General features: G+C 36.4%; 1 protein-coding gene across 11 annotated transcripts in view; it reads left to right on the forward strand.

The window, feature by feature from the left end:
- The window catches only part of RALGAPA1 (Ral GTPase activating protein catalytic subunit alpha 1), a 133,055-nt gene that overhangs the window by 8,903 nt on the left and 97,303 nt on the right, over positions 1–26,849 (forward strand). For all 11 annotated transcript variants that reach the window (XM_040067654.1, XM_040067658.2, XM_040067657.2 and 8 more), the window contains exons 2-15: positions 3,186–3,296; positions 3,824–3,873; positions 5,196–5,253; positions 5,912–5,955; positions 6,783–6,960; positions 8,854–8,969; positions 10,554–10,692; positions 16,849–17,057; positions 17,403–17,642; positions 19,893–20,081; positions 20,568–20,705; positions 22,901–23,049; positions 24,321–24,450; positions 25,138–25,375. In XM_040067654.1, the coding sequence (XP_039923588.1) occupies positions 3,186–3,296; positions 3,824–3,873; positions 5,196–5,253; positions 5,912–5,955; positions 6,783–6,960; positions 8,854–8,969; positions 10,554–10,692; positions 16,849–17,057; positions 17,403–17,642; positions 19,893–20,081; positions 20,568–20,705; positions 22,901–23,049; positions 24,321–24,450; positions 25,138–25,375 (1,989 nt within the window). The remainder of the gene's footprint in view (positions 1–3,185; positions 3,297–3,823; positions 3,874–5,195; positions 5,254–5,911; positions 5,956–6,782; positions 6,961–8,853; positions 8,970–10,553; positions 10,693–16,848; positions 17,058–17,402; positions 17,643–19,892; positions 20,082–20,567; positions 20,706–22,900; positions 23,050–24,320; positions 24,451–25,137; positions 25,376–26,849) is intronic.

Genomic DNA, 26,849 nt, shown 5'->3' on the forward strand with positions numbered 1-26,849 from the left:
ATCCTTAATTAAGGAAGAAAGCTATAACAGCAGCATATAACTAGAAGTTTTAATGGTACAGTAATCAAGGAGAGCAATAATCTCTCCATGCATTAGTTGTGTGGATTGTGCTCAGTACAGAGGTAGCTGTGAAATGGAATGATGTGTACAGGTGGCCAGATCAAGCCCTCTGAAGTTCTACATTATTATCTCCATGCCATATCTGCTATTTTTCACTCTTCTTCTTCTTCTTGTCATAATTCATATCAGGGTATTCATAATGAATTTCAACTTCTCAAAATATGCAAGGTTCCAAATTTCTGCACCAGCAGCTTACCGAAGCACTATAGGTGTCCTTTGATGGTGAGCAGATGTTCTCTTTTTGCTGTAGGTGGTAAGCGTGTCAGATAAACAATCATTTTTCCTCCCTTAGGAGGAAAGCTGGTTTTCAGCATTAACAAAAAGGGTTTGTGGTTTTTAAAAAAAGTATTATTTTAACATAAAAGAATAAAATTCCCATTAAATAAAATGCTATATATTCTTCCATCTGAAGCAATGGTGCTTATTACAGAATACAGTTGTTGTTAACTGGCTTCAATTTTAAAAACTTGCTTTTGATTTTGCTATCAATTGTGATCTTAGAAAGGAACCAGAGTGAAATGCATTTGCTATAGAAATTGCAAAGTAAATGAATTTTTTACTCTCCTCCTACTCTTGCAAGCCATAACTGTATTTTGAAGGTATGCTTTTAATGTTAATTGGGTGTTAGTGGTAATAATACAGGTGTACCATGTCTCCTTCAAGCATTTTTTGAGGTGATTGACCCATTATTCTTAAATAAATATAGAACAAACAATTGAAAAATTCACAAAAGGACAAACTTGTGAAATTCCACCTCACCCTCCAGCCAAAGGCAGAATGTCTTACTGCAGTACTAGTTGTACATGTGCAATTATGTGGTAAAATGACAGTCACTGTTCAGCTGTTTATGTAGGCAAGCCTTCAGTTTGTTGCCTGAAGAATTTAGGAATAGCGTCTCCAAAAATTACTGACTGTCGTATTAACACTGAGTGTTTAAAAGAATACATTTGGTTTAGGCATTTAGGTTTTATTCTGTTGGTCAGCTTCACAGTTGACCTGTGTCTGAGGAAAGAATGGGGGCCTATTTCAGGAAACGAAACATTTAACATGCCTGCAAAAATGCAGCGTTCTATGTTTTGATTGGAAGAGACCCTGTTTAACTGCTTCCTTTCCCTTTAGTATTTGGCACTAGTATTTTCTGCACCTTTGCATTGAGCGAACCATTCCACTGCTTTCTACATGCAATTCCTATATAGTCCTATAAACATATGGACTACAAGATATCTTCTGTCACCCTTCTTTCTCCTGGAAGTCTCAATCCTTGCTTTTTTTTTTTTTTTTTTTTTCCCATTAATCCTTCCATCTCAAACTCTTGATTTTTCTTCTAGTATTTTCTTGTCCCCAGCCTAGGACTCCCTTAAGGCTCTGCCCATGAGTGGAAGTGGTTGTAATGGTTGTGCTTATGCTCTAGTCACAGCTCCATTTCGTGTGCATTTCCCTGATCAATGGAAAATCATCATTCAGCTTGTTAGAAGTGGAATTGGTTTTAGTTGTCTTTTAATATTCGGATCACTAAACTGTAGCAGTTCAGCTGCTGATCTGTAGGTGGTGAGGCAGTTTCTGCTAACTTGGGGGATTGGTAAGCCTGTAAATGGTCAGGCACATGTTTGCTGCTCTCGACCACTGTTTCTTCCAGCTGAGCTGCCTTATTTAAGAGTTGATCTTGGCTGCTGATACAGCACCCTGGCTCTACTACACTGATTACGCAAGATGTTGGCAGGATGCTGTGATACAGCAACAATTTAATCTGTCTTGGAAACTTTATAGCAAAATTTATGTTAAAATTGAGTGAAGTCCTCTAGAGGTATAAAAGAAAACTGGACTGAAAATACACCACACTTTCGGCCACCTTTTCAGTTCATTGTTCCTGACTTTATACTCTACCATTTGTATATCCAGTCATGTGAGATGATAAAGATTGAGGTCATTCTAAAAAGGGTTAAAAACTTTGTAGTCCAATACAGAATTAGAAGGAGCTTTTTAGAAGATATATCTACAGGGAAAGAGGGTGCTTCAGTGTATGCAGCTGGTGAAAGAGTTTAAAGGTTTTGTTTGCCTCACCTTTATTTATGTTTTGCTTTTGTTTGTTTCACATCAGTATTCTGAAAGAGGAGAGTTTTACCCTTTAAAATGCTGTCTTCCTGTTCCTCTGTGCTTCCATGGTATTGTTTTGTCCACCTAGTTTCTCAAGTCTTAAGGAGTTGAGTAACAAGACAGGGAGTGTCTAGAGAGTGTGTACTAAGGCTTGACTATTTAAAATGATCACTTTAAAATTAATCTAGATAAATCACTGTGTATTTTTTTTATCAGGAATTGGCAGAAAACCATCTAATGAGTTGTGGGAAGAGAGTCTGGAAACCTTCCTGGGATACACAAGGAAGTACATTCTCCTATGGTTAGAGTGATATTTCCACCTCAGGGTATCCTGGAGTTTCCATCTTCTGATTTCCCTCGACCACACAATCAAAGGAGTGTGAGGGACTGAGCCAGACCAGAAAGTAAAGTGTGCCTTGGAACTTAGAGGGAATAAGGAGACAGCAGTGGGAATCCAGTGCTGCTGTTTGTGTCCTCCCAGCTTGTTTATCTACAGAGCAGATGCGTTCCTCTCTTAACATCCTTCCTCCACTTTCTTCAGTAAGCTTAGTTGTGCATAGTAATTACAGTTGGAGAGTGTGAGCTCTTTCTGTTGCAGAGTTTGGGCAGTGTCACTAGCTTTACTTCTATTAAATTAACAGTTGAAACCAGATTCATCTGTACAGTGCTAGTCCTGATGGAATTAGCATTCACGACTGGCATTTGTTGGCATTACATCATGCAAACAATGGGTGTGCAAGACGATGCTGCTTCCTGTTTTAAAATTCACTCAGCACTTATGGCATGCCATACTGAATTTCATTAGCCTCCGTGGAAAGAATGAAAACTTCAATAGTTTCTCTAATTTTTTAGTTATTTATTAAAAAATCAAGAATTTTTCTTCTAAGCGTCTTACTGCTGGGTAATGATAAGTAGTGGTTGACTCTGAATATTTGAAAGAAATATAAACAATATTTTGTTCTGTTTTTCAGAGAATGCAGAGTCAATTGATCTCAAACAGTTTTTTGACCTACATTTTTCACATATATATTATGTGTTCTTTGAAAACTTCGTGACTATTGAAGTGGGCCTTAAACAAAAAGGTAAGTATTTCAGATAGAACTCTTTTTGTTTTGATGCTTGTGTCTTTGTTATGAAATAAAGCAGGGTGCTATAAATAAAGCTCTGTGTGGTCACAAATGACAACATTAGCTGTGCAGAAATACGTCTAAGAGCTAACTTTGCAAATAAAGGCAGAGCAATGAGATGTGCATGCAGTGGAGGTGAGCAAAAAGTGTTTATTCTTTGATGAATGTGTTTGCCCTTTTGCAAAGTAAGGATTCTTAAGGTGTTACACTTTGTGTTCTGAAGAATTATTGTTTAACAAGATATTGTGTAACTTAATCTCTCCCAGTTGTAGATGCCATAATAGGAAGTTACGCAAGTTGTAGCTTTTATAAACTGTATTTGTGGGGTATAATTTTTATTTGCAGAAGCAGTGCAAAGTTATGGTTGTATAAATGCAGATTTACATTTTACACATTTAAGGATCTTTGTTTTGATAATGAAAGTGCATCTTCTATTTATATTTAACTATTTAACTATTTTAACTACTTATTTTTGCAACTAGGTCACAAGTCTCAGAGAGAAGAATTAGATTCTATTCTTTTTATTTTTGAGGTAAGATATTTTGAATTTGTTTTTTTAAATTTTACAGTCATCTGTAAATACACTTTGCGTTTAACTGTATTCCTTTTTACTTTTGAATAGAGCTGAATTTATGTGCTTTGTGTGAAAAATAAAAATTTGAATTGCGGTTTGTAAGATGTTTAAATTGAAAAAAGATGTTTCTGTGTCTCTAGATAGGTGATTACTCTGGTGGAGGTATTTCCTTATAATGTGTTATACAAATTGAAATTCATAAGAAGGTGATCTCTGTTTAGTCATGATATTTTTGACCTTTTGATGGCATGTTATCTCTAATTTTTCTCATAATAGATTGCTACTGCAGATTTTTTTTTAATAGATCCTTTTTAAAAAATATTTCTTATTTGAAAATTGCATTTCACAATATCCTTTCCAAAAGCATGTCTTGACTTAGTTAAGATGAATTAGACACTAATGAAATAATTTAATAAAATCAGAACATTTCTAAGCAGACACTGTAGTTTAGAAATAGCTTAGAATGTCAAATTTTCATCTTTCCTTTTTGACGGAGGCTTCTAATTATAGAACAAGGATTGTGTTTCTTAAAAATATGCAAGACTGATTACATGGTTGAATACAAATTCAGTTATTATTTATTTATTAACCAGGTACATTGGTGAATGTGAAAGAGAACTAGTTCATTTGTTCGTTAGTTCCTGCACAAAGTCTGTTAGGTGATCTGTGCTTTGGAAGCAGTTTCACGGTTGCAAATGTTGCAAATATCTCTAGTGTAAATACTGCAAGTCTTATGTGATAGATTTTTAATTACTAACTGTGCTCTGTTTCTTGTTTCTGGAAATGATCGTTCTATTTGTAGAGGTCTTGTCTTCACTGTTTTGCTGTAGCCCATTACCCGTCTCTTGAGAAGGCTGAAGCAAATGTTTGCTTGTGCCACAGAAGCAAGTTGACAGCTGAACATCCTAGCTGAAGCCATTAGAAAGGTGTACTAACTTAATGCAATTGTGAACCAGAGCAACTGAGGCAGACAGTCATCCCATTCCACTCCCTGTGCTGTAAGCAGCAGTGTCTATCAGAGAGGAAGTGGAGCCAGATGAACTGGAGTAACATTGGAGCTCTCCAGTGCAGGGCTTAAGCTCAGTCTGTCAGAGCCTTTGGGCTTCTTAGCTTTAGGAATGGGGTCACCCTGAAAGGCCAATAATGCTTCCGGGGAAAGCATTGTGGGAATTTTCTAAGTTGATGCTTTGGCTTCTGTTCTGTGGCCTATGTGAGAGGGCTGTTTGGTCTTTCAACAGCGATGTCTGCAACATACATCCTTGGGTTCTGTTTTTTTATAGAAAATTTTACAACTCCTTCCTGAAAGGATTCATCAGAGGTGGCAATTTCATAGTATTGGTAAGTTGATTTTCTTTCCCTCTTCCTTTCCCTCTCTCTTTCATTTTACTTTTTATTAGTAGCTACCAATTAGTGGCTACTATGCCACTCATTTCCTTAGACTTTAAGTGGCTTAACAGAGGTTATGGTCTGGAGAATTTTACAAGCTAGGTGAAGGAAAATAAAAAAGAAAATAAAAGAAACAGACAAATACCCCACCAATGTAATGAATACTCTTCTATATAGATTTAAATCTGGGAATATAGAAATAGAGTAGTGGCTGAGAAAGAACAAGGACAGGTGAAAACTTTGAAGTTTTAATGATTGGTTTGTTCCTTGTTTTCTTAGTAATACATTTCAAAATGACATGAGGTACTTGTAAATAGAGAATGCTGATTTTATGCACTGTGACGACTTGAGAGTGATTTACTTTTAATGTACACATCTCAAAAGTCCTTGGGGAAAGATATTCTGTGAGGAGGCTGTGGAAGGTGATATTTGATTTTCTTTTCCTTCTGGCATTGAGTCAGTTGCTTGAAGGTATCAAGGTCACCAAGATTAAATTGGAGATTGCCAAGGACTTGTTTAAAAGTGGCTATCAAGTCTGACCGAGAACTCTGACATTTTACTTGATATAGAGAGAACAAAAGCAAACAATTTTTTTTTCTCCTTTTTTTAGGGTTGATTTTAAAGAAGCTTCTTCACACTGGAAATTCATTAAAGGTATTGTAAAAAGTTGCATGCATTTTTGTCTACAATATTTAAAAGTACAAATAGGAACATAAGGGCAAATTTTTACAGTAAAAACCCAGGAATGAAAACCAGATCATGACTTGTGTGTCATGAAAGAGTGACTCCAAATCATCAGCTTTATCTCAGTAAAACTACTCACAGCAGTAATGTGTTTATATAGTGTAGCCAGTGGTTTAAAGAACTTTGCATTAACGAAGTAGTAAGCATTAACTGTAGCTCAGGCTACTTTGGAAGTGGACAATTATCTATGCTAGGGAGACCTGCTGGTGCGTAATTGAAATGGTTGGGACAAAACAGCTGCACCACCCCCCTGTAAACCACCTGCAGGCTTCTCTAGTACTGAAATTCTCCAGTGTGAGAGCCAGGAAGGGAGTGGTCTTTTTTGAATGAGAAATGGAAGAAGGTAGAAATGGTCCTTCTGATACAGAAAGCTCCCTCACTCTGTTGTTATAATTAATGAACATATTTAGAAATTTTATGTTGCTCTTTGTATTTTCTGAAAAATGCATCTGGCATCTTGCAGTGCTGTGGTTAGACATGTTGGTTTTCTTCCTCTTCTTTCAGAGAAACCCCTATGAGAAATTCTTTGAGGTAAACAGCAGTGAGGGTGCCAGGCTTGCCCTTGCATTTCATCAGGAGCAGCATCAGTGTCAGTTTGGCTCTGCTGATTGCTGGGAATCATACTGTCTATCCTCATTTTTTTAATCACTGGCTCTCCTTCTCCCTCCAGGACAAGTGGAATGCTTTTGTTTGTTCTGGACCAAGATAACTTATTCCATTATTTTTTTTCCTTTAAGATACGTCGAGAGGGTGTGCGTCTCTTTCTTTTGTGGCTACAAGCACTTCAAAATAACTGTAGTAAAGAACAATTATGGATGTTTTCTTGCTTGATTCCTGGATTTTCATCACCACAGTCTGAATATGGCCCCCGAACATTAGATAATCTCATTAACCCTCCCCTTAATGTCCAAGAAAGTAAGTAATTTGGTAATATTACTCAATTCTCAACACAAATCTTGTCTCAGACAAGGCAAGTTGAAGTAACTGACATACATACATACCCAGGGAGATGATGGAGCTGTGATAAATTTCTTAGCAGTTTGTCAGGTCTTCTTTCTGTAGCATTTTCTGTCTTGTTGTTTTTCAGAATTGGTTGTTTCCTGTGGTTGTTGGGGTTTTTCCCCCCCAGGTAGGTTATTGTAGTGATGATGCCTTGGGAAGGTTGATTTGAAATAGAGACTGGACAGAGCTAGGTATTTATTGAAAGGCTTCTAGGGTTCACCTTGGGCAAAGCTTGACTAGAGCTACACTTAAGGTGGACTAAGAATGGTCACAAAATGGTTAACCAGTCACAGGTCTTACACTTTTATAAGTTTTGGTCTATTTGCATATTGGGGTTTAATTGTCCAATTACATCTTCAGGTTGTGATGTCTCATCTTTCTTGTTCCTCCCTTCATGTCCACCATTGTTTATGCTTTTAGGCTGAAAGTTGTCCTTGGTTAAGCTAAAACTTAAGGCATCAGTAGCTTAATGCATAGAACGTTAAAATAAACAGACCAACTGTGTGTAATTCTTTAAAATTGCAGGAAGATCCTACATCTACTGCAAGCTTGGCTCAGGTGGATTCTGCTTGCGTCAAACGCTTGCAATGGCTTTGTTCGTGCTTCAGGGAGTAGGCTGTGTAAAGCTGTTTCTGGTGTGACCTTCAAGAGAATGAGTGGTTGTTAGGCCAATGTGTAAGCACAAATGTGCCTGTGTATGACCAGGCAATTAAAGCTGTGGTATTCTTGCAACCTGGAATCTTCAAAAAGAATCAGACCTTGTAAATTGCAAAACTTGAGGTCTTAAAGGTTTGCATGAATGAAAAAGCTTGAGCATTCTGAGACGAGGTTTTTATACTTTCTGGTTGGATTTTTGTTTTGTTTTTTTTTTAAGGGTAAGGTCATTTTCTTGGCCCTAATTAATAGAGTGAGGGTGACTTTTCTCTTAAGATGAATCTTAGGACAGTTTTTCCTTTGTACACTCTAGTATTACGTGCCTCCTAACTCAATTTATTCTTGATAGTAGGATTTGAAGCTCATTTATTAATGATTTGCAATTGGATGGGGGTCTTTGAATATAAGTGCACATTATGCATTCACAAAAGGGGCAATAGAAAGTTGAACATCATTTCCTCTGAATGTTGTGCTTTGCCTTCTTTCCATCTTCTCTTAGTATTTGAGTATTTTACTGCTTGTAGAGGAAAGCAGTGTCTCCATGACTAGTAATTAAATTTGCTGAAACACAGCAAATTTCATAGCAGGATAGCTCTGCAAGTAAAATTTTGCTACCTACTTAAGCCCTTTTTTTGAGTTATCTTGTGAAATTCAGAGTGCAAAGATTGACATGTCAGCATCTAACTACAGGAACAGGAGAAAAATCAACTCTGAACTAGCTTCACTGTGGAGGCAAAGAAGGATACAGATAGTAAAACTTAAAGGAAATGTAACTGATCAACTGCTAAATGGGAAGAAGGTGAAAGATATAAATAAAGATTTGGCATTTGTGTACCGTAAGTGTTACACTATTGTTTGCATAAATTCCAAAAAAAGATTTTAAAAATTCAGGTTTGGCAGGTAGATTCCGAAAGTGCATAGAGAAAACATACTTATTGTCTGTTGTGCTTTTTATATGTGTAAGAAATAAGTTCTGTGGTGGTTTATAAGTTAAAATTACCTGATTTTCATTAATCTACGGGTGTCAGACTGCTTTACCTGTAACTCTCTCTGCTTGCTGCAGTGCATTTCTATTTTCATAACTTTGTAGATGTTTATGCATGACAAGAAATGGTCTAAATGTTAGATGTACTTCTATTTTTCTTTAAATAGCTCAAGTGACTATAGAAGAAATCACTCCGCTTGTTCCTCCGCAATCAGGAGATAAAGGACAAGAAGATTTAACAAGCTATTTTTTAGAAGCACTTTTGAAATACATGGTAATTCAGGTATGTTCTATAGTTTTCAAGCAAACGGATGAAACAATTAACATCTCTTTGTCCTTTACAGTAAGTTTTTTACTTGTAGCACTGCAAATGCATATAAAAATGTTTTAAAGAATCCTTCCTTGCCAATCCCTGTTTTTTAAAAAGCAAATTCTTCTAGAAAAATGTTTCATTGTCTTCTGTGTGAAGATTCCTAGATCTGTTATCACAAGATCTTCCATTAGATTGTGGCATGGAGGCAAAACAATATTTGTCAGTCACTTCAAACAATGCTGATTTCAGCTCCCTTCTCATATTCATCTCCCCTTCCCTGCCCTGTTGTCTTCAACCAGTGGATCAACTGTGTGCAGAAAAGGAAGAGTTGAATGAGTATTTCGTCCATGGTGTGCAACTTGGGCACAAACAATGTTCTTCCCTTTGAAGTTGGACGATTCTGTGATCTCAGCCAGTATGGGGCATAGCAACAGCTTCTGTCAAAAACTGTGGCTCAGCTGTTACATGATATGTAATTGATTTGCTGGTTAATTAGCACATGCTGCTTCTGAGCCTACTGTGCTGTCATGTGCTGCATGACATGGTAGGCATTGCTGGGTACTGCCTTCTGGGTCAGACTTGTCTTGCAGAGCCCAGTTGGATACCTCTAAGTTTTTCTTCACACTTGTGCAGGTTTTACTAGAGAAGATGGATGCTGTAAAAATACGTTATATGTTAAACATTTCATGGCTTCCCTTTATCCATCTTTCTCTGTGAGCTTGCCATGCTGAAATAATTTCCAGCCTTACTTTATTGCTTCCAGCATCTCCCAGTTTGAATAGAGGTCTTCATACTTGTGATCTGTAGGGTAAGCTTAAAGCTGGCTATTTAATTTGAAGAAAAATAGCCCTTATATTTTTGAAGACAACAGCCTTTTCTGTAATAAATTGGTCGTGTTATATTTAAATTCAGATAGGTCATTGAGACAGGTGTCACAGAGCTTGTTTGCTGTGTGAGTGCTGAAGTTGTTTGCTGAAGTCCCTTTAGAGGCCACTGATAATTGTAAGGTTCTTTGATATTAAGTTCTTCTAAAGGACTTCGTGTCACTAAATTATATGTATCTGCTAATCCGTTGAGTTATATTGGGGGTGTTTCATGTTGCCAATTACACAAATGAACCCAAGTACCTATTATAATGACTATATAGACACTTGTTAGTCAAAATGTCTTAAAATAAGTTGTTGAAAAAATATTTGGAATGGCATGGGTAATTACTCTTTTTTTGTAAAACATCTTGAAATATGAAAACAGTTTCATTAAAAATAGTCAGTTTGAGCATACTTCTTGACTTGGCAAGATGACTGAAAAAGCAAATGTATTTCTATTGATTTCAGTATTTTATGTGTTTAAGTTCATTTTGAAACAATATTTTGGAAGAGAACAATCTTTGTTTCATTGACATTTCCTAGTTAGTTTCTGTTTCATCTTTCTAAGACTGTTTATTAAAATAGATATGATTTTGTTTCAAAGAAATAACTTACAAAGAGGACATTTCGTGAGTTACCTGTTTCTTCTACTTGTAGATATTAACTTTGTCCAAATTCTTGTTTTAAGGTTAAGAGTTTAGAATGGAAGAACAAGGAAAACCAGGAAAAGGGATTTTCATTTTTATTCTCAAATTTTAAGAAATACTACTTACCTTCTATTTTCCCAAACATCTGTAAGGAGACCAGCTTGTATAACCCTATACTTGGTAAGTGTTAACACAGCTGATAAAATCATTACATTTTATCTAATAGCAATGTTAGGATCTGATTAGTGAGACAGGCCTCTGCCCAAATTAAGGTGACAACAAGACCAAATGCTGGTTCAGCAGTACTGACTTTATTTTGTCACATTGACTGCATGAGTAAAGAAAGACAGAGGGAGAGAGGAAAAAGGAGAGAGAGAGAGAGAGTGTGCAAGTAGGAGCTGGTCACCACCCATGGATCCAGGGGTGTCTTGCTGGGCGTTCTTCATCCTGGGCTTGGTGGTAGGGTGTGGGTCCTGGTTTGTTCCTCTGTTAGTAAGTTCTGTGCTGAAAGGGGTGCTGGGTCCACAAGGTCTGTTGCTGATACTCATATCTTTTCAGTATTTATACATTGTAGAAATAAAGGAATTATTGCTTATTGGCTACAAGTAATGTAGTTCTCTTATTAATTAGTATTCCATCTTCTATTGGTTAAATGTATCTTATGCTAATTAGTCTGCATATTCAGTCTTTCTCTTCTTTTGATATGGTGGGATTCTTAGGTTGGTGAGTCGGTGGTTGAAGATCTCCCTCTGTGGAATTACCTTTTATCCAGCTGGAACTGATTTCAGCAGAACTGCTGAGATGGTTTTAATAATTTCTTCTTTATCTTCTGCCAGATGTTCTTAAGGCCTCTAAATTCTGCATTCTTTGTATCCACAATCAGTAATAAATCGTTCCTCCTAAGCTTTGTTAACCTCCCCCCAGGTCCTAACACCTGGACAGCAGTACTACCTTTATACAGTAGAGGTTCCAGGTGTCCGTGGGGTGTGTTCAGGGGAGCTTTGATGGCCATTGGTATCCACAGATGTTGCCTGTCCCATAACTTGGGATGATACTTTGTTGACCAGTGATGTGCTTCTTGTCACGCAGTCTGTCACAGTGGGAGTGTGCTAACCAGATCTTGCCTCTGTCAGGCCTGGATTTAGCACCTTCTTGTCACAGATTCCTCTCTTCTGTGGCCTTAGCAATGTTTAAGATGTGTAATTGTGCTCTCTAACTCCAACAAGACAGTATAGCACAGCAGTTTTAAGCTTGAGTCATACTGCCCATGAAGGGCATTCTCCAAAAGTATTTGTCATGAAAGAACATGCTAAGATTCCTGTTTCTGGTTTTTACTTCTTTGTTTGTGGAAGCTGCTGACCCTTTCATTAGAGTCAATCTTGCTCTGTTAACCTGAATGAGGTAAATTAAATGTTCTTGTAAAACATTTCTTTAATGTGACCTGTTCTGTTGATCTCAGTTGTGCTCTGAAGGGAAACTACTGCTGCCAAAATAAAAGGTGTTAGTATGCTGTTCTTTGGATGTGTTGGTTTTATCTGTGCAGAATCACAGTGTTTGGATTATACAGGGCTTGCTCACATTTCTGACAGGGCATAGTTAGGTTTTTGTGCCAACTGCATTTTATCAAGAGCTTGCAGTAGGGAAAGGAAGGTAGGGTTTAGCACAGTCTTCAAAGCTGATGGTGCTAAAGTGTATCTTTCTATATAGAGAGTGGAATGTTAGGTGTTTTCTAAGCAAACCTGAGTTTTACTCAGGGTTTTTAGCCCATTTTAAACCAGAAGATTGTTTTCAAATCTTGATTTTGTTCTCTCAGGTTTGCATGCACCCATGCACATGTTGGCTGTAGGCCAACAGAGTTCAAGACTCCTCTTTGCAAAGGAATACCTTGTACATAGCCTTTAAGTTACCATTTCATCACTTGAGTCACATCACCATTCCTCTTACCTTGTAGATGCAGCATCTCAGGAGGACTCTCCAAAGTAGTGATCTCCAGACACAATTCCATATTCTAAAATCAGGCTGTTGGGGAAGTTTGTAGAAAAGGTCTTAGCTTCTTCCAGTCCATGTACATTTATTTAGATTTGAGAGATGGTTGTGTCAAAGCCTTGTTCTCTTGGGAAAGACAAACAGTGGGCTTTCTCATCTACAGGAGAAGAACCAGTATAAATACAGCCATTAGTAATAATAGAGTAAGGGTTATTGTGCAGATGCTGAAGAGGTTCAGTGATAAAATAGCTACAAAAGGGATAGTAAGCAGTGCTGAGAAAGAAAACCTACTGTTGCTTGATGCTCCAGAACAAGAAATATGGAAATGCTATTTTTCTCTTTCTGTGAAGATCTTGATTGAGTCTTCCATAGAAGTGTTACTGTAGTCCTCTGTTTTTCTGTGAACTGTAAACAAGAAACTTCCAAGGCTTTAGTAAAGAAGAGGACAGTGGGAAACAAGAAGAAATGTGCACAGATCCCCAGAATTACTGAGAGTGCCTTAAACTGTGCACAGTGAACAACTATAATGAGGATTTTTGGAACAATACAGTGATGAAAACAACAGAAGCATTGGTAAGTCAAATAATTCTCTTCTAAGATGTTCTTCTCTGGCATGCATCTTCCCAGCCTATTTGAAAATAATCCTGTGCTTGTTCTTAACTTACAGCCCTGAGGCTGAAAGCAGGGCAAACTTGGGCACTGAGCCTGCTACTAAGAACAGTTCTCATTATTGGTGTAATGTTTAATTTAGGAGAAGTAATGAGGTACAAATCAGAACAGTAGTTTTAGTAAGCAAGCCTTGATACAGGGCTTTACTGTAGGCAGCATACTGGACTGAGATTTCTTTCCTTCTTTCCTGATAAATATATTGCCTATAACATCAAGCGCCAAGCATTCTGGTTACAAGAAGGCTAAGTCTTGTGGCTCCTTCAAATTCTGGCTTTAGTATTAGAGACTTAGAAGAGGAATACAGCATTAGAAAAGCCCATGAGATTTTTTTTGGAGGAGGAGGAAGTTTGGTTTTGTTTAGAGTTTTTTTGCTTTTTTATGTTTTGGTGGTTGGTTTTGGGTTTTTTTTTTTGGTTGGTTGGTTTTTTGTGGGTTGTTTGTTTGTTTGTTGTTTTTTTTGGTTTGGTTTGGTTTTTTTGGTGTTTTTTTTTTTTTTGGTTTTGGTTTTTGGTTTTTTGGTTTTTGGGGGTTTTTTTTGTTTTTTTGGTTTGGTTTGGTTTGGTTTCTTTTGCCTTAGTATTTATTTTGATTGTAAAGTCTTTGTTAAATATCTGTTGAGATTGAATTAGAAGTTGTTTAGTAAGAGCTACAAATAACTGCAGTAGTATTCCAAGGGCGTTGCTTCTTCTGTCATAGTAATGTGCCTTTCTGTGCCATTTCCAAGCCATTTAGATGGGTTCCTTCATTTACAGGGAAACACTAAAGTGGGCTGTCCTACAGCTGTCTTCAGCTCTTCATTCCTTATGAACCCTTTATTGCCTTAAAAATTAAGCATGGTCAAAGCTACAAGTGTCCACTGTGTTTTTTCTAGCATGTTCACTTTCTACCCTGTTATATTTTCCACCACCTTCAGCTTCCTGCCCTTTTTGTCATCAGGTTCCCACAGGTGGAAGGGCAGGGGGTGGGGAAAGCCCAAAACACAATAGAAAGAAGAAATGGAAAGGGGTGAAGGGAATATTTACTCTTGTGCTGTTTTAGTCAATCTAACAAGCTCTGTTTTACTTTGCTTTTATGTCTGTGTTCTCATCTGAAGCCTTGATACCTTCTTCCAAGATGGACTGAATTTGAAAATACAAGAAACAACTGGGAGGATACGTTTGGGAAGCAGCTGGAAGGAGGATACATCTAAGAAGCAGCTGCAGCACATAATGCAGTTGAAGCATATTGTAGAAAGAGGATGTTCTGAGAGGTTACCATGAAACAAGGAGACAATGTGCTGCTAAAACATGTTTACTGCATGTTTAGTCCTTCTAAAGGCTACCAGTACTGCAGCCTTTGTGCTCGGCTGGATGCTTGTAGATACCAGAGAGAACCAGATTGTTGCATCTTTAAGTGCTGTGTTACCAGGCATTTGCTTCTTTCACAGGTTGTACTGTTACACGCTTGTTAAAGATACCTTAATTTTTAATTTTCTTGCTAACCTGCTGCTTTCCACAGAATGAAAACAATGTACTGGTTTTATTACTTGCAGTAAATAAACCATTTGTAAACTTGTCAAAGAGTATTCTGTGTATTTGTTACTTACTTAGGTGGATAATACGCAAGAATCGTGGGTTTTTTCCTCTAAAAATATTGCTTCCATTGAAAAGTGTGGATCTTGTTTTGGAGTTTGAACAGGAAACATTCCTCAGTGTAGCAGCATTGTGGTGGGTTTATCACTACTTATGTATGTGGCTTTTGAAACGACACTGAGATAGGCCAGTGTGGATATCCTCATTGCGGGTGCTGGATCTTGTGTATTTGTAATGATAGCAAAGAAATCTTTACAGCAGTCTGGGAGATACACTGGTTTCACTTTAGATACCTTAAAAAGGCTGTAATAATATAATTACTTAGACAATATCTGATTATTTCTTCATTGCTGTCCAGATTTCTTCCTCTTGGATTCTAACACCATAAACTGGCAAAGTTATGCAGGATCCTTTAAAACACTCTTGACTTTGCTTTAGAAAGATACAGTCAGGGAATAATTTTCTACTGTTCAGTGTGACTTTTTAAAATCTTCTTTGACTGTCACCATTAGTATCCTTGAACTGCTTTCTGGTTGGCCTGTAAAACCATGGAACTTCTCTCTTGCTTATGCACTGCAGGCCTCAGAAGAGTTGAGGCAGTGCTGACATAACCATCTCTGTTCAATCTGTGACTCTCTGTACATGGCTAAGACCATCATTTTTCCATGCTTCTGTCTTTTTATTAGTTGGGGGGTTTTTTGTCTGGATTTTTGTTTATTTTGCATTTGTTTTGGTTTGAGTTTCTTGGGGCTTTTTTTGCTGTCATTAGATGGAAATCATGATACTGAAACACCAGCATCGGAGTGCCCTGACAGCACGTATCATAATCAGTAGTCACACAAATATTTGTCTTCTTTTTGTTTTGGAGTATATCTCATATTTGCCCTTATAGGAGTAGGACTACCACTGGTTGACATTCCACTTTCAGAGAAATGTCATTTGCACATGAATGTACCAGTGCTGCTTCAGGGTGATGATTGGTAATGTACAACTATTTTGCACCATGTCCTGGGTTGTAAAACCCAGAAATTACATTTTGCAGTATTGTCACAGAAAAATACACAATTTAAAAATGTTACCATGTGTCCTCCCATCTTTGTAGTGCTTTTACCCCACATGTTCACTCCATCCACATAGAGCTAGGTACTGTCATGGTTTTCTTCTGAAGCAGATTCAGGAGTACTGATGACTAGCGCAGTAGAGAGCCATAAAAGCTGAACAATTCTGAACCATCATGTGGAATGCGGGATGGCAAAAATGGAGTTGTCAGTTCTAGTCCCCAAACAGCCACAGTTCCTGCCAGCTGATGTGCCCCTGAGCATCCTTCATTACATTTCCTACAAGCCAGTATAGATGATATTGCCACAGAGTCATCTTGCAGCTAAGTCATAGGAAAATTTACATGCCTGTGGCCTGGCAGCAAAATTAGCCAGTGCAAATGGGGCCCTCGGTGAAACTGCAAAGCTCATGTGGCTTTGGAGCAGGATTTCTCTGTTCTATTCATCTTTCACCTTTTGCAGGGCCAGAAGAGGCTGTGTTTATTGAATTTGCATTTTGGAATTGTATAGCTCCCATTATTAGACATGATTAGATTTGGCACTATATTAATTTTATAGGGAAATAGTTTTCTTGTATGGGTAGTAGTCTAGTTGATGGTTATTTTGCTACTTGGAACTTTGTAGTTTTCAATTAAAATTTGTAGTGAGTTTGCTGAAGTTTATCTTTAAATATTGGTTATAATAGTTTAAAAGAACATGAAAATAATGAAATGTGTTTACTTCTATAGAAAAACAATGCAAGCAAAAATGTAAGGCTGTAGAAATCACTTTCAGATAAAAAAATTAAGGTTCCTCATAGCAGAAATAAGTTTCTGTCTTTTGGAGCAAGAGTGTTGTCTTCCTTCAGGAGAAAATTCAAGTGTTTTGATGTCTTACAATTCTCGACATTTTTTTCGTTGCGTCCATTCCAGCACATCTTGGAATGAGTGGTGCAACAGGTGAATGCAACAAAACTACACCTCTGAAGGTTCATGTGTATTGATTTTAGGATTTCTTTCTTAAGCAGATCTTTCTCTCTGCACATACTTTTAAGATGTTGTTTTTTCATACAGATATACCACAAATGAGACCAAAGCCACACTACGTAATAGTTAAGAAAGATGCTGAAACCAATGAGGCAATATATTGCACAAAGGAACCTTTCATTAAGGCTCGTGTTATTGTCATTCGATGGTTGGTGTCTTTCTGGCTTGAGCCAAAACCTCATACAGGACCTCATATTCCTGGGATGGAAGGTGAAAATGTGCCAAAGAATATTCAGGTAAAACCAAATACACAAAAATGTATTTGTTTTTGGTTTCATTGTTATCTCAGTAGTATGCTCTCCTCCAATAATTACAATTAATGAAAATTTTTTAAAAGGAGGAATTTCTAAATAAATTGGATGCTTATTAATTCACTTTGAAAGGGCCTGCAATGCTGCTTTCTTTCTTCAAATTCTGTGATTTATTTTTAATTAACTGGACATTAGAAACCTTGAAATGCAGTATATCTTTTTGTTTGTCTGGTTTTTTCTTTAATTCTTTGTGCTGTTTAAATTATACTTAAATTGTATTGATTTATTGCTGTACTAAAAATAATGAAATATTTTTTAATTTTTTTTCAGAGAGCAGCTGCTAGCATGGCTTCAAGAGAGGATAGCAAAAATGACAGTACTGATAAGCAGGATAGAAATGCAGAACCAGAACAATCTCATTCTAATACAAGTACTCTAACAGAGAGAGAACCAAGTTCTTCCAGCCTCTGCAGTATTGATGAAGAGCATTTAACTGATATTGAAATTGTCCGGAAAGTCTTTTCTTCTAAAAGAAGCAATGTCAATTTTCTCACTGAGATTTTTCGACAGGTAAAAAATTCTCTTTAGAATGCAAGAATCTTGATTATTATATTGCATATTTTCATTATGTCATGGTTTTCTTTCAAGAGCACTTTTTAAGCGGAACGTTATACCAAGTTACAGGTTTTTTCTGCCATCCTGCCTTCAAAAATTGAAAAGCTAAAATTCTGAAATACTTTCCGCATAGAATACCCCTAGTTCCTGATTTTTCTGTTTTTATATCTTTAATAACCAGTTTAGCAGCATTTAACTTGGACTTCACAGTTCCCCATAGATGGAAATGATTACTCTTTTCATACATCAACGCTGTAGATATTAGAACTCACAGCCTACCATATTAACATAAGCCTCCTGTGGGAGTCTGCAGCTGTTACAGAGCTGTTTTAGGAGCATCCAAATGTCCTTTCCTTGATAGTGTTCATCAGAAGAGTAGGACAGATGGCTATAAAAGGTAGCAGCTTCTGTTTCTGACTTCACTGCAACCAGAAATGTTAGCTGAGCATACTCAGATTGTATTTCTCTGCTGGAAACTATTAAACAAATTTACACTGAGAACATATGCCAGAATATGGAGCATTTATTCATAGTAACTTAGAGTTCAGTGTGGGAGAATAGAAGATAAACTTTCTTTTTGTCCCATGCTATAGATCAAAAGGCAAAGAGTTTTCTGAATAATAGTAAAGAAAGATATACTAAGTTTCAAGTTAAATGCACAACACTAACTGCATTAATCAGCAGAAAGCTGAACATTTTAAAACTTGTTTATCTGGATGAAGTAAATGTTTTTAAATGAGGCAAATAAATGTGAGAAGCTTACCCACATCCCTTGTATCAAAGAGCTTGGACACATTACTGAAGGACATAGCAAAGTTACCCGAATTCAGCTGGACACTCAAGGGTTTACAGAGTCTGAGACATTGATTGTAGAGTGTAAATTATCAGTGGTCTACTTTTCAATGTCCCCACAGTGAACAGAAGCAATTTTCTTCATTCTTTTCACAAGTCGCTCTGTGAGTTTATGTAGATTATTTGGATTTCATGTGCAATTATGAGATCATATTTATGTCATTATTTAGCCAGGAGTTTTCAGTATAAATAAATTTCTCATATACAAGATGTTGGGAATGTTTCGAAAACATTAGGACTAAGTTATTCCTGTCAAAAGGAGGTTTCAGTTGTACTGAGTGATGGAAAGATTGTCTGTAGAGAACAAGTTTTATACATTTTAGACTGGTGGGTACAAAAAATATATATATGGTCTTGCAGAAGAATGTTAGACTTGATGAGCAAGTGATACCTTAAGTTGTAGCTTTCATGCTTTCAGATTCTGTGCTGCTTAGGTGTTGTTCTGAGCCTCATATTAAGTGCTAGTAATGACTGAAGTTGTCAGTTTAATCCTGTAATATACAGCTGAATTCTTTTTACTGTGATAATGGTATGAAATCTCTGTTTCCAGAGTGAGCATGCCACCTGTGTTACCTGAGCCCTCCTTAAAGACATGGGCAACTAGTTTGGACTAGCATGGACCCTGTAAAACTGTGTGTTAGTGTAGTTTATCTGTTATTCTAAGTCTATAATTAGGGCATCATGGTCTTTGGTAAGTATATTTATGGTTAGTTAAAATCTGACTAATGTTAAAAGTGACTAGTTGTTACCAGCACAGCCAATACAAAAAACCTTCTGAAGAGGGCACTGATCAGCCATCACACCAACTCAAATGCCTGCTTTTTAGAAAAAATAATACTGAAATCTTTTCAGGGAGTCGTTTGCTTTAAGGATACTGTTTTGTAAAATCATAATTAGCTAAAAATAAGATGGATGACTACCAGTATTGTGGGTAACTTGGATTTTTCTTAGTCATTTAGAGCTGGTTTTACTCCACTTTTCCAAATCCTCTGAATGGAAGATATTGTAATAGAAACTTCTGCTCATTTGTTTTACCTATTTTGGTGGGTGTTTGGGTCTTAATTTCAGCAGGGTATGTGCTAAGTAGATATGCCCTTGTGGATTCTTATCTCTTTCAGAGTATTTCTTGATAAGTTTTCTTGTTTAAATTTGGGGTTTTTTTCATGTTTGCAGTTTATGTAGGAAGAAAATGAGCAAACATTTAGGTTTGGCAATAGTTTGTATGCTAGGATCCTACATGGCTGTAGGCGGCTGTATTTTTCCACCTTTATCTCTTAGAACTTGTACATTATAGAGCCCATCTTATTTCAAATATTGTAACAGTGTTCTTTTTCTTTCTTCTTCTATTTGCAGGCATTTCTCTTGCCAATATGTGAAGCAGCTGCCATGAGGAAGGTGGTGAAGGTGTATCAAGAATGGATTCAACAAGAAGACAAACCTTTATTTATGAAAGAACCTGAAGAAATAATGCAGTGCACAACGGTAGATTGTGATGAAAATGTTGACCACAATTCATCAGAAAAAGGAAAAGAAAGAGAAGAGGTGAGATATTACTGGTTAATGTTTATGCATTAATCTGCCGGTAGACAGAGAAGTGGCTTCCTTGATAGTTTATATGTGGTTTTCTTTGGTGTCAGGGCATTTATTGGGGAAAATCAATGGTAGAACACTGTATGGATGAGCTACCAATTTTATCCATTATCTGTAGCTTTTTAATGTGCTTAGTTCAATTCAAAATTTCATAACATTTCATGAACTGTTTTCAAGATGTGGATTATACAGTATGCCAACTTTCAACTGTGTAAAAATTATATGCAAATAAAAGGATGACAGAAATAGTAGTTACGTCATTCAGGTACTTTACAATAACTGCTACAAGCCTCACAAAATATTATTGTGTCTCAGGTGCATTTGCCTGCTGTTGTTTATTATTTATTATCTATTATCTATTATATCCTTTTTCCTTTAATGTAAAGCCAAAATACCTGTCTAAAAATCTGTGGAATTTTAAGAAAAAATATTTTTCAGGAAAAAGGGATAAATTCCAGTCATGTCAGAAATTCAAACTGGACAAGAAATGGTTGTTATGAAGACGCTTTGCATAAAACATCTGAAATTGATACTGAAGAGCAAAATGTACGAGCTGGAGTGCAGTCAGTATTGCAGGTATGGAACAGACTTGGTATTTAATTTTATCTAAATTACCTATCTAAAATGACCTAAAATTCTTGTTATCTGCGCATAAAGAGTGGAATGTAGTGCAATACTTCTGCCTGTAAATCCCATGCATTTCTAAACTATTTCTAAATTTTAAAATTATTTTATACGCAACAAATCCAATGATAAATGATAGACAAATGATACTGGTTCACTTTATCTTTATTGACCTGAAGTAGGACAATGTATAGGCCAGTGTTGGGTAACACAATAAAAAAAATCTTTTAATTTTGCTTCAGAATGTCCATTCTCCTCTGCATTATATTAGAGAAAAAATAATCCTCATGTTACTGCAACATCTTCAAATAATTCTAATTAAGTGTTTTATGAGAATGTTTAAAGGTTGGGTTTTTTTAATGCTATTAGTCACAAAAGCCAAAACATCCAATCCTGTAGTTTTTCTAGTCCTATTAATAATGTGTACAGGGATATTTTTTCATCTTTTTCTGAATTTACACCATCTTTGAAAAACTTGATGAGGCGCCATCACTCTCCGGTGATACTGTTAAGGAAAGCAGGAGTTGCAGTTGTACCCTAACAAAAGTTTCTAACAACTTCTAGGCAGTTTGACAGGGTAGAAATTGTGTTAGTTTCAAATGTTTAGCAAAATGCTTCACTGAAGGTGAGGTGGTGGAAAATTGGGAGGGTATAATTTGAGGGATTTTGAAATGCTCCTTTGGTTATAAAGTGTGTGCACATACATGCATTTAGGTGGGTATATGACTCTAGCCTCCATAATATTCTTATATCCAGCAGAAGATTGATTTTAATGCACATAAAATAATGTGCATTTTCCACTTTACTCTGTGCACTGTGTGTGACCATGGTAAGTAAAACTCATTTTTACTACAGCTTGAATAATTTTATGAATAGGGTTTTCATTTGTGCTGTACACTGTTATATATATAAATAAACTTTGTAATTGAAATCAGTTTTAAATTCAAATGCATTACAATAATTTAAGCTTCATAATCTTTGTTTTCAACAACTTTTTGAATATGAAGTGTTACTGAGAAAACAAATACAAAGTATTCTTGGAGGTTATTAATGGTGAAGTTTTTTAGACAAAGGTTCGTTTGATTACCAAATGAACCTTTTTTTTTTTTTTTTTTTTTCCCTTAGCCTGAAACAGAGTCAAGGCATTATTCTAACCCAGTACCCTGTCTCAATTTGAGATTTCCTGGTCTGGAACCATGTTTGATTTTCCCTGTGAATCAATAATCCAAGACTTCTGTCTTGAGTTGTTTTTTGTTTTTTTTTTTTTTTTTCATTTAATACTTGCATAGACTTATTTCTAGGCATTTAGAATAGGTTAGGTTCATTAGTTGAAACTAATGAATGTAAAACTGCATACTAATAGTTTCTAATTAGTAAAAATCCAAAGCTTTCAATAGAGGGAAGTTCTGACTTTAGTACCAATGACTTCCTGTACATGTAAAAAAATAATTGAAAATCTAGGCCTGAGATTCAAGTGTTCTAAAGTTACATAAAAATATAGTAAAACTTCAGTAGCTGCTTCTGTAGCTCCTACAATGTCCTTGCCTATTTTTTTTTTTCATAATTTTCATTCGGAAGGCCCTAATTCACTGCCCACTCAAGTCAGTCACTTTGGGGAACATGTCCAGTTTCTTTTACTTTTGGTAAGCCTTACTGATCCCAGTGGGATGAATGCTTTTGTTTCCCAGAACATAATACAGGCTGTGTCATCTGAGGCACACACTGTGTACCAGGACTATTTCAAGCAGTTTATCGTGTTTTGTTCTAGTCAGTTCCTGGCTTACAGGTGGAACTTTGTGCAGTGGACTTCTTGCTGGAACATTTTTGTCCATCATATCAATATGATCAAATTGATCATGATCAATATGATCAAATCAGTATGATTAAATTAATCATATTGAACCATCTGTCTGTGAGAACAAAAATATACAAATAGGTTTTGTAGAAAAAAGTGGGGAAAAGATCAGTCTCATTGCTTAATTATTACTTCAAAGTGACTTATTTAAACATACACTTCTGTGTGCACATGCCACATTTCTGATAAAGATTCTTTGCTATAGATTTTTTTCTTCCTGGTTTTACCAACTGAATTACTGAAAACATCGGAGTGCTTCAGGATCATGACATCCGCTCTTTTCTGCTTACAGGTTTTTATAATAAATTCTTCAAATATATTTTTTCTTGAACCTGCAAATGAATTTAAAGCTCTGCTGGATGAACATACTGATATGTGCAAACGCATTCTCAATATCTACCGCCACATGGTAGTCCAAGTGTCTATGGACAAGAAGACGTGGTAAAATGATAATGTTTTTATCTTAGACTATTGGTTCACAAGACAAGTGAAAATTTACTTGGTAGTAAACTCAATAGAGTGGTGTTGGTTATATGAACCAATTCCTCTAAATCAGTAAACACATGGACTTGAACACCATAGACAACTTAGCATAGGGGAGGTTATCTGCTTTAAAGCCTCTGGTAAGCTCCTAGTTGATTTGTGGCAGCTTAGACCTCAATGCAAAGAGGACTAAGCTGGGATATACAAACTGTTATTAAGGAGCTACTGATGATTTTTTTCCAGGGCATTTTGCTCTTGTATCAAAGCGTTAAAGTATTGAAACATATGAAGCTTCACAGCCGTATTTAAAAATAAACAAAAACGCCCCAGACAAGCATGGATATCTATTACAATCACATGTGTGTTGTTCTTGACCTGGAATTGTATACAAGAGTCTGTGTACTGTTTAACTGTGACATGCCTTTCCAGTGCTTACGGTGCCTAGCAGGTACAAGAGACCCTGCTTTAAGGGAATTTCTATTATTTCCCACTCCTTTAAATAGTAGTCTGTAATCAGGTCCTATATTGCCACCGTTCTCCATTACAAGGAAGAAGTAGCACGGGGATTTCAAATGTCTGATTTATTCAATTTTAACTTGACTTGCATTCAATCTGTCACTACTATTTCCTGAACTCTGGGTAAGTAAAGCTGGCATTACGTGTCATGTGAAGCTTGTCTCCTCTTCTGAGGAGCCAATTTAGCTGGCCACTAGGAAATTTGGGAGTGATAATAGTAAACAGAGTCTACTAGATTGGTAATTTCTTTCCCAGTTTCACATCAATGTAAAGAAGTGACTCTAGACCACAATGGCAAAGATTGTGCCACACAAAATAATTGATGAAGTATGCTAATGATAATGTAAAATTACCAAAACCTGTAATTCATAGAAAAAGAAAAAGCTCAGATTGAAAATACAGTTAAAACCTGGCCTCTAATTTCAGCCCATTGAAGGTGATAGCAGTTGAATGACTTGGAATAACATATTACTGGCCAACAGAGATCTCTCACTCTTAAGTGCGAAAAAAAGATTGGGATAATTTCTTTTGCAAGAACCAAGTTAGTGTCTTTGTAATCATTATGACCTTTTTGGAATGTGTTTAAGCAAATAAGGCTTGATTATTACGTTTAAAAATATCTTGGTATATACAGAGCTATATACCTTGTATATACCTTGGTATATACAGAGGTATAACAAAATGGTAACTCAAAGTTTAATACTGTTTTGCAGGGAGCAGATGCTACTTGTGCTGCTCAGGGTAACTGAATCTGTGCTGAAAATACCACCCCAAACTTTCTTGCAGTATCAAGGAAGAAAAAACTCCACTTTAGCTGGAAGACTTGCAGGACCTCTTTTCCAGGCAAGTAAACATAAATTTATTTTAATTAATTCAGCCTAATTTTCATTAGTAGATTGGATGCAGCAGCCACCATTGGGTCGTTTGTCATATCACTGATACTATCCAGATAATGTGAATGGTGTGAGTCAAAGAGCTGGTTGCATTTGTTACTTTCTGTCCTATATTTTAATGACAATGTGACAGCAGTATTACAGGTACTGTAAAATTCAAGAATTGCCGTCATTTGGATGAGTTGGAATAACTGGCAAAGATAACTGTCAGTGTGTGCGGTTTCAGCCTGCTGCCATAGCAAAATTTGCTCTAGTCAGCATGAAATCTTCTGTGTTATCCATGCCTAACTGATTTTTTTTTTTTTTTTTTAATTTCTTAGAAAAGTCTGTAATTCCTTACAGAAAGCTGTAGCAAGTCCTTTCAAAGTTTATAGTTGCAAAGTGCTGTTGTGGTGAGTTCTCAGTGACTAGGATCTGTAGAGTCTTCAGTTACTTTAGCAGAACAAAAAAGAATACACAAGATAATGGATCAAACCAGTTGTTCCTGTACCTAAGTCAGAACCCTGTGTTAACACTTGATAATTCATTCAAAATCTCTGTGTACTGGTGAAGAGAAGAATGTCAGGTCTACAGAGAAATTTCTGTGGCAGTTTGAAGTTTCCTTTGAAATAGTAACAACTTCTCTCTGTTCTTTTAGACTCTTATAGTAGCTTGGATCAAAGCAAATCTAAATGTGTACATTTCTCGAGAACTTTGGGATGACTTGCTGTCTGTAATGTCATCACTGACATACTGGGAAGAGCTGGCCACTGAGTGGTCACTGACAATGGAGACACTTACTAAAGTATTAGCTAGAAACCTGTATAGCCTGGACCTCAGTGACCTGCCGCTGGATAAATTAAGTGAGCAGAAGCAGAAAAAACACAAAGGCAAAGGTAAGACAGCACTGTATAGACATCATTTGAATTTGAGCTGGTGTTGGGCACAGGATAATTTTGGTCTCATGTTTTTCTTTTTATACCTGGTTAGGCATTTCTATGACCTGAAATAACCCTGTTTCCTTCAGGTAAATCTGCTTTGTAGAACTATCACAACATGATATTGTTATTTCTGCAAATGGGCACATATGGAATGTAGTTCTTATAAGTGTGTTGAATTTAAACTAAAATGTTACACTCTAGTGGGTTATGCCATTCTTCTTTTATCAAAGCAATTAAATAGTTGAGTCCCAATCAACTTTTTGAAAATAACAAAGACTACTCAGCTGGTGAAAATTAAGTAATTGCAAGCACAATTGGAATATTGATCCTGAAATGTTATAAGATTAAATGTAAGGTGAACATAGTTCTGTTTGGTACTAATTGATCGCTAGCCCATCGCGAAGACAAGTTTTGTTATGATTACCTTGTGTACTTAAGAGAAAGTACAGTTTAAAAATCCATATGAGTGGTAGCTATTTTTAAAATTATTCCTAAAAAATACATAAAGTATCTGTAAGACATAATCTGGGGAGAGGTGGCTGCTTATAATGGCACAGTTTTGGAATTGGTAAGGCATAGGAAGATTGTCCTCCTGGACAGAGGGCTGGATTGAAAGCTGCAAAACCCGGATTCTTTTCTCACTTTGGACACAGACCTTCTGTGTGGAGACAGACCTTCTGTTTGTGACCATTAGAAATCGCTTTGTTTCCACTTCCGTAAAACATGGATAATGATAATATTTTCCTTTAAAAAGTGCATTGTGATCTAATTGTGAGAGGCAGGATTATATTTAGAGTGAGTAACAAAGATGTAAAAATGTTATTTTTAGGCTACTTTTTATCCCTTCAGTCAAACCTGAGGGAAAGTGCATCCTAATACTATGGTAGGGTTTGTCAGTGAGAAGCAACCTATGTGGATTCCCTCTCTTAAAGAGAACATTGCTATAGGCTCTTTTGCTAAAAACATTTCACATGCTTCTATGCCTTGTCTCAGGCAGAGTCGTTATTCACAGATTTGTTCTGGTTTCTGATGTGTAATAACTAGACTGATACATCTCTCTGTAGTTGCCCTTGAGAGGTCTTTCCACACCACGCATTTTTTGTTTTCCTATACTGCACAGGTTTCTTCTTTTTTGTACTTAAACAAAAAGATTAAATAAAACAAAACAAACAAACAAAAAACCTACCAAACCACCATCACCAGCAAAAAACCCCAAACCAAACAGTCTGGCATAGGATAAGAATGTGTACAGTTATTTGAATATATGCTTAAAAAAGCATTTTGAATCATCTGAGCAACATGCAAGTTTATGTTAACCTTCAGTGACAGTTTCAGAGAAAGCCTCCCTTGCTAAGTGTGAGTTGCATAGTCAAGTTCAGCTTTAGAATTAATAGATATCATACAAATTATGACAAATTTCTTTACCCCT

Source organism: Hirundo rustica, chromosome 6 (assembly GCF_015227805.2).
Source record: "Hirundo rustica isolate bHirRus1 chromosome 6, bHirRus1.pri.v3, whole genome shotgun sequence".
Lineage (NCBI taxonomy): Eukaryota > Metazoa > Chordata > Aves > Passeriformes > Hirundinidae > Hirundo > Hirundo rustica.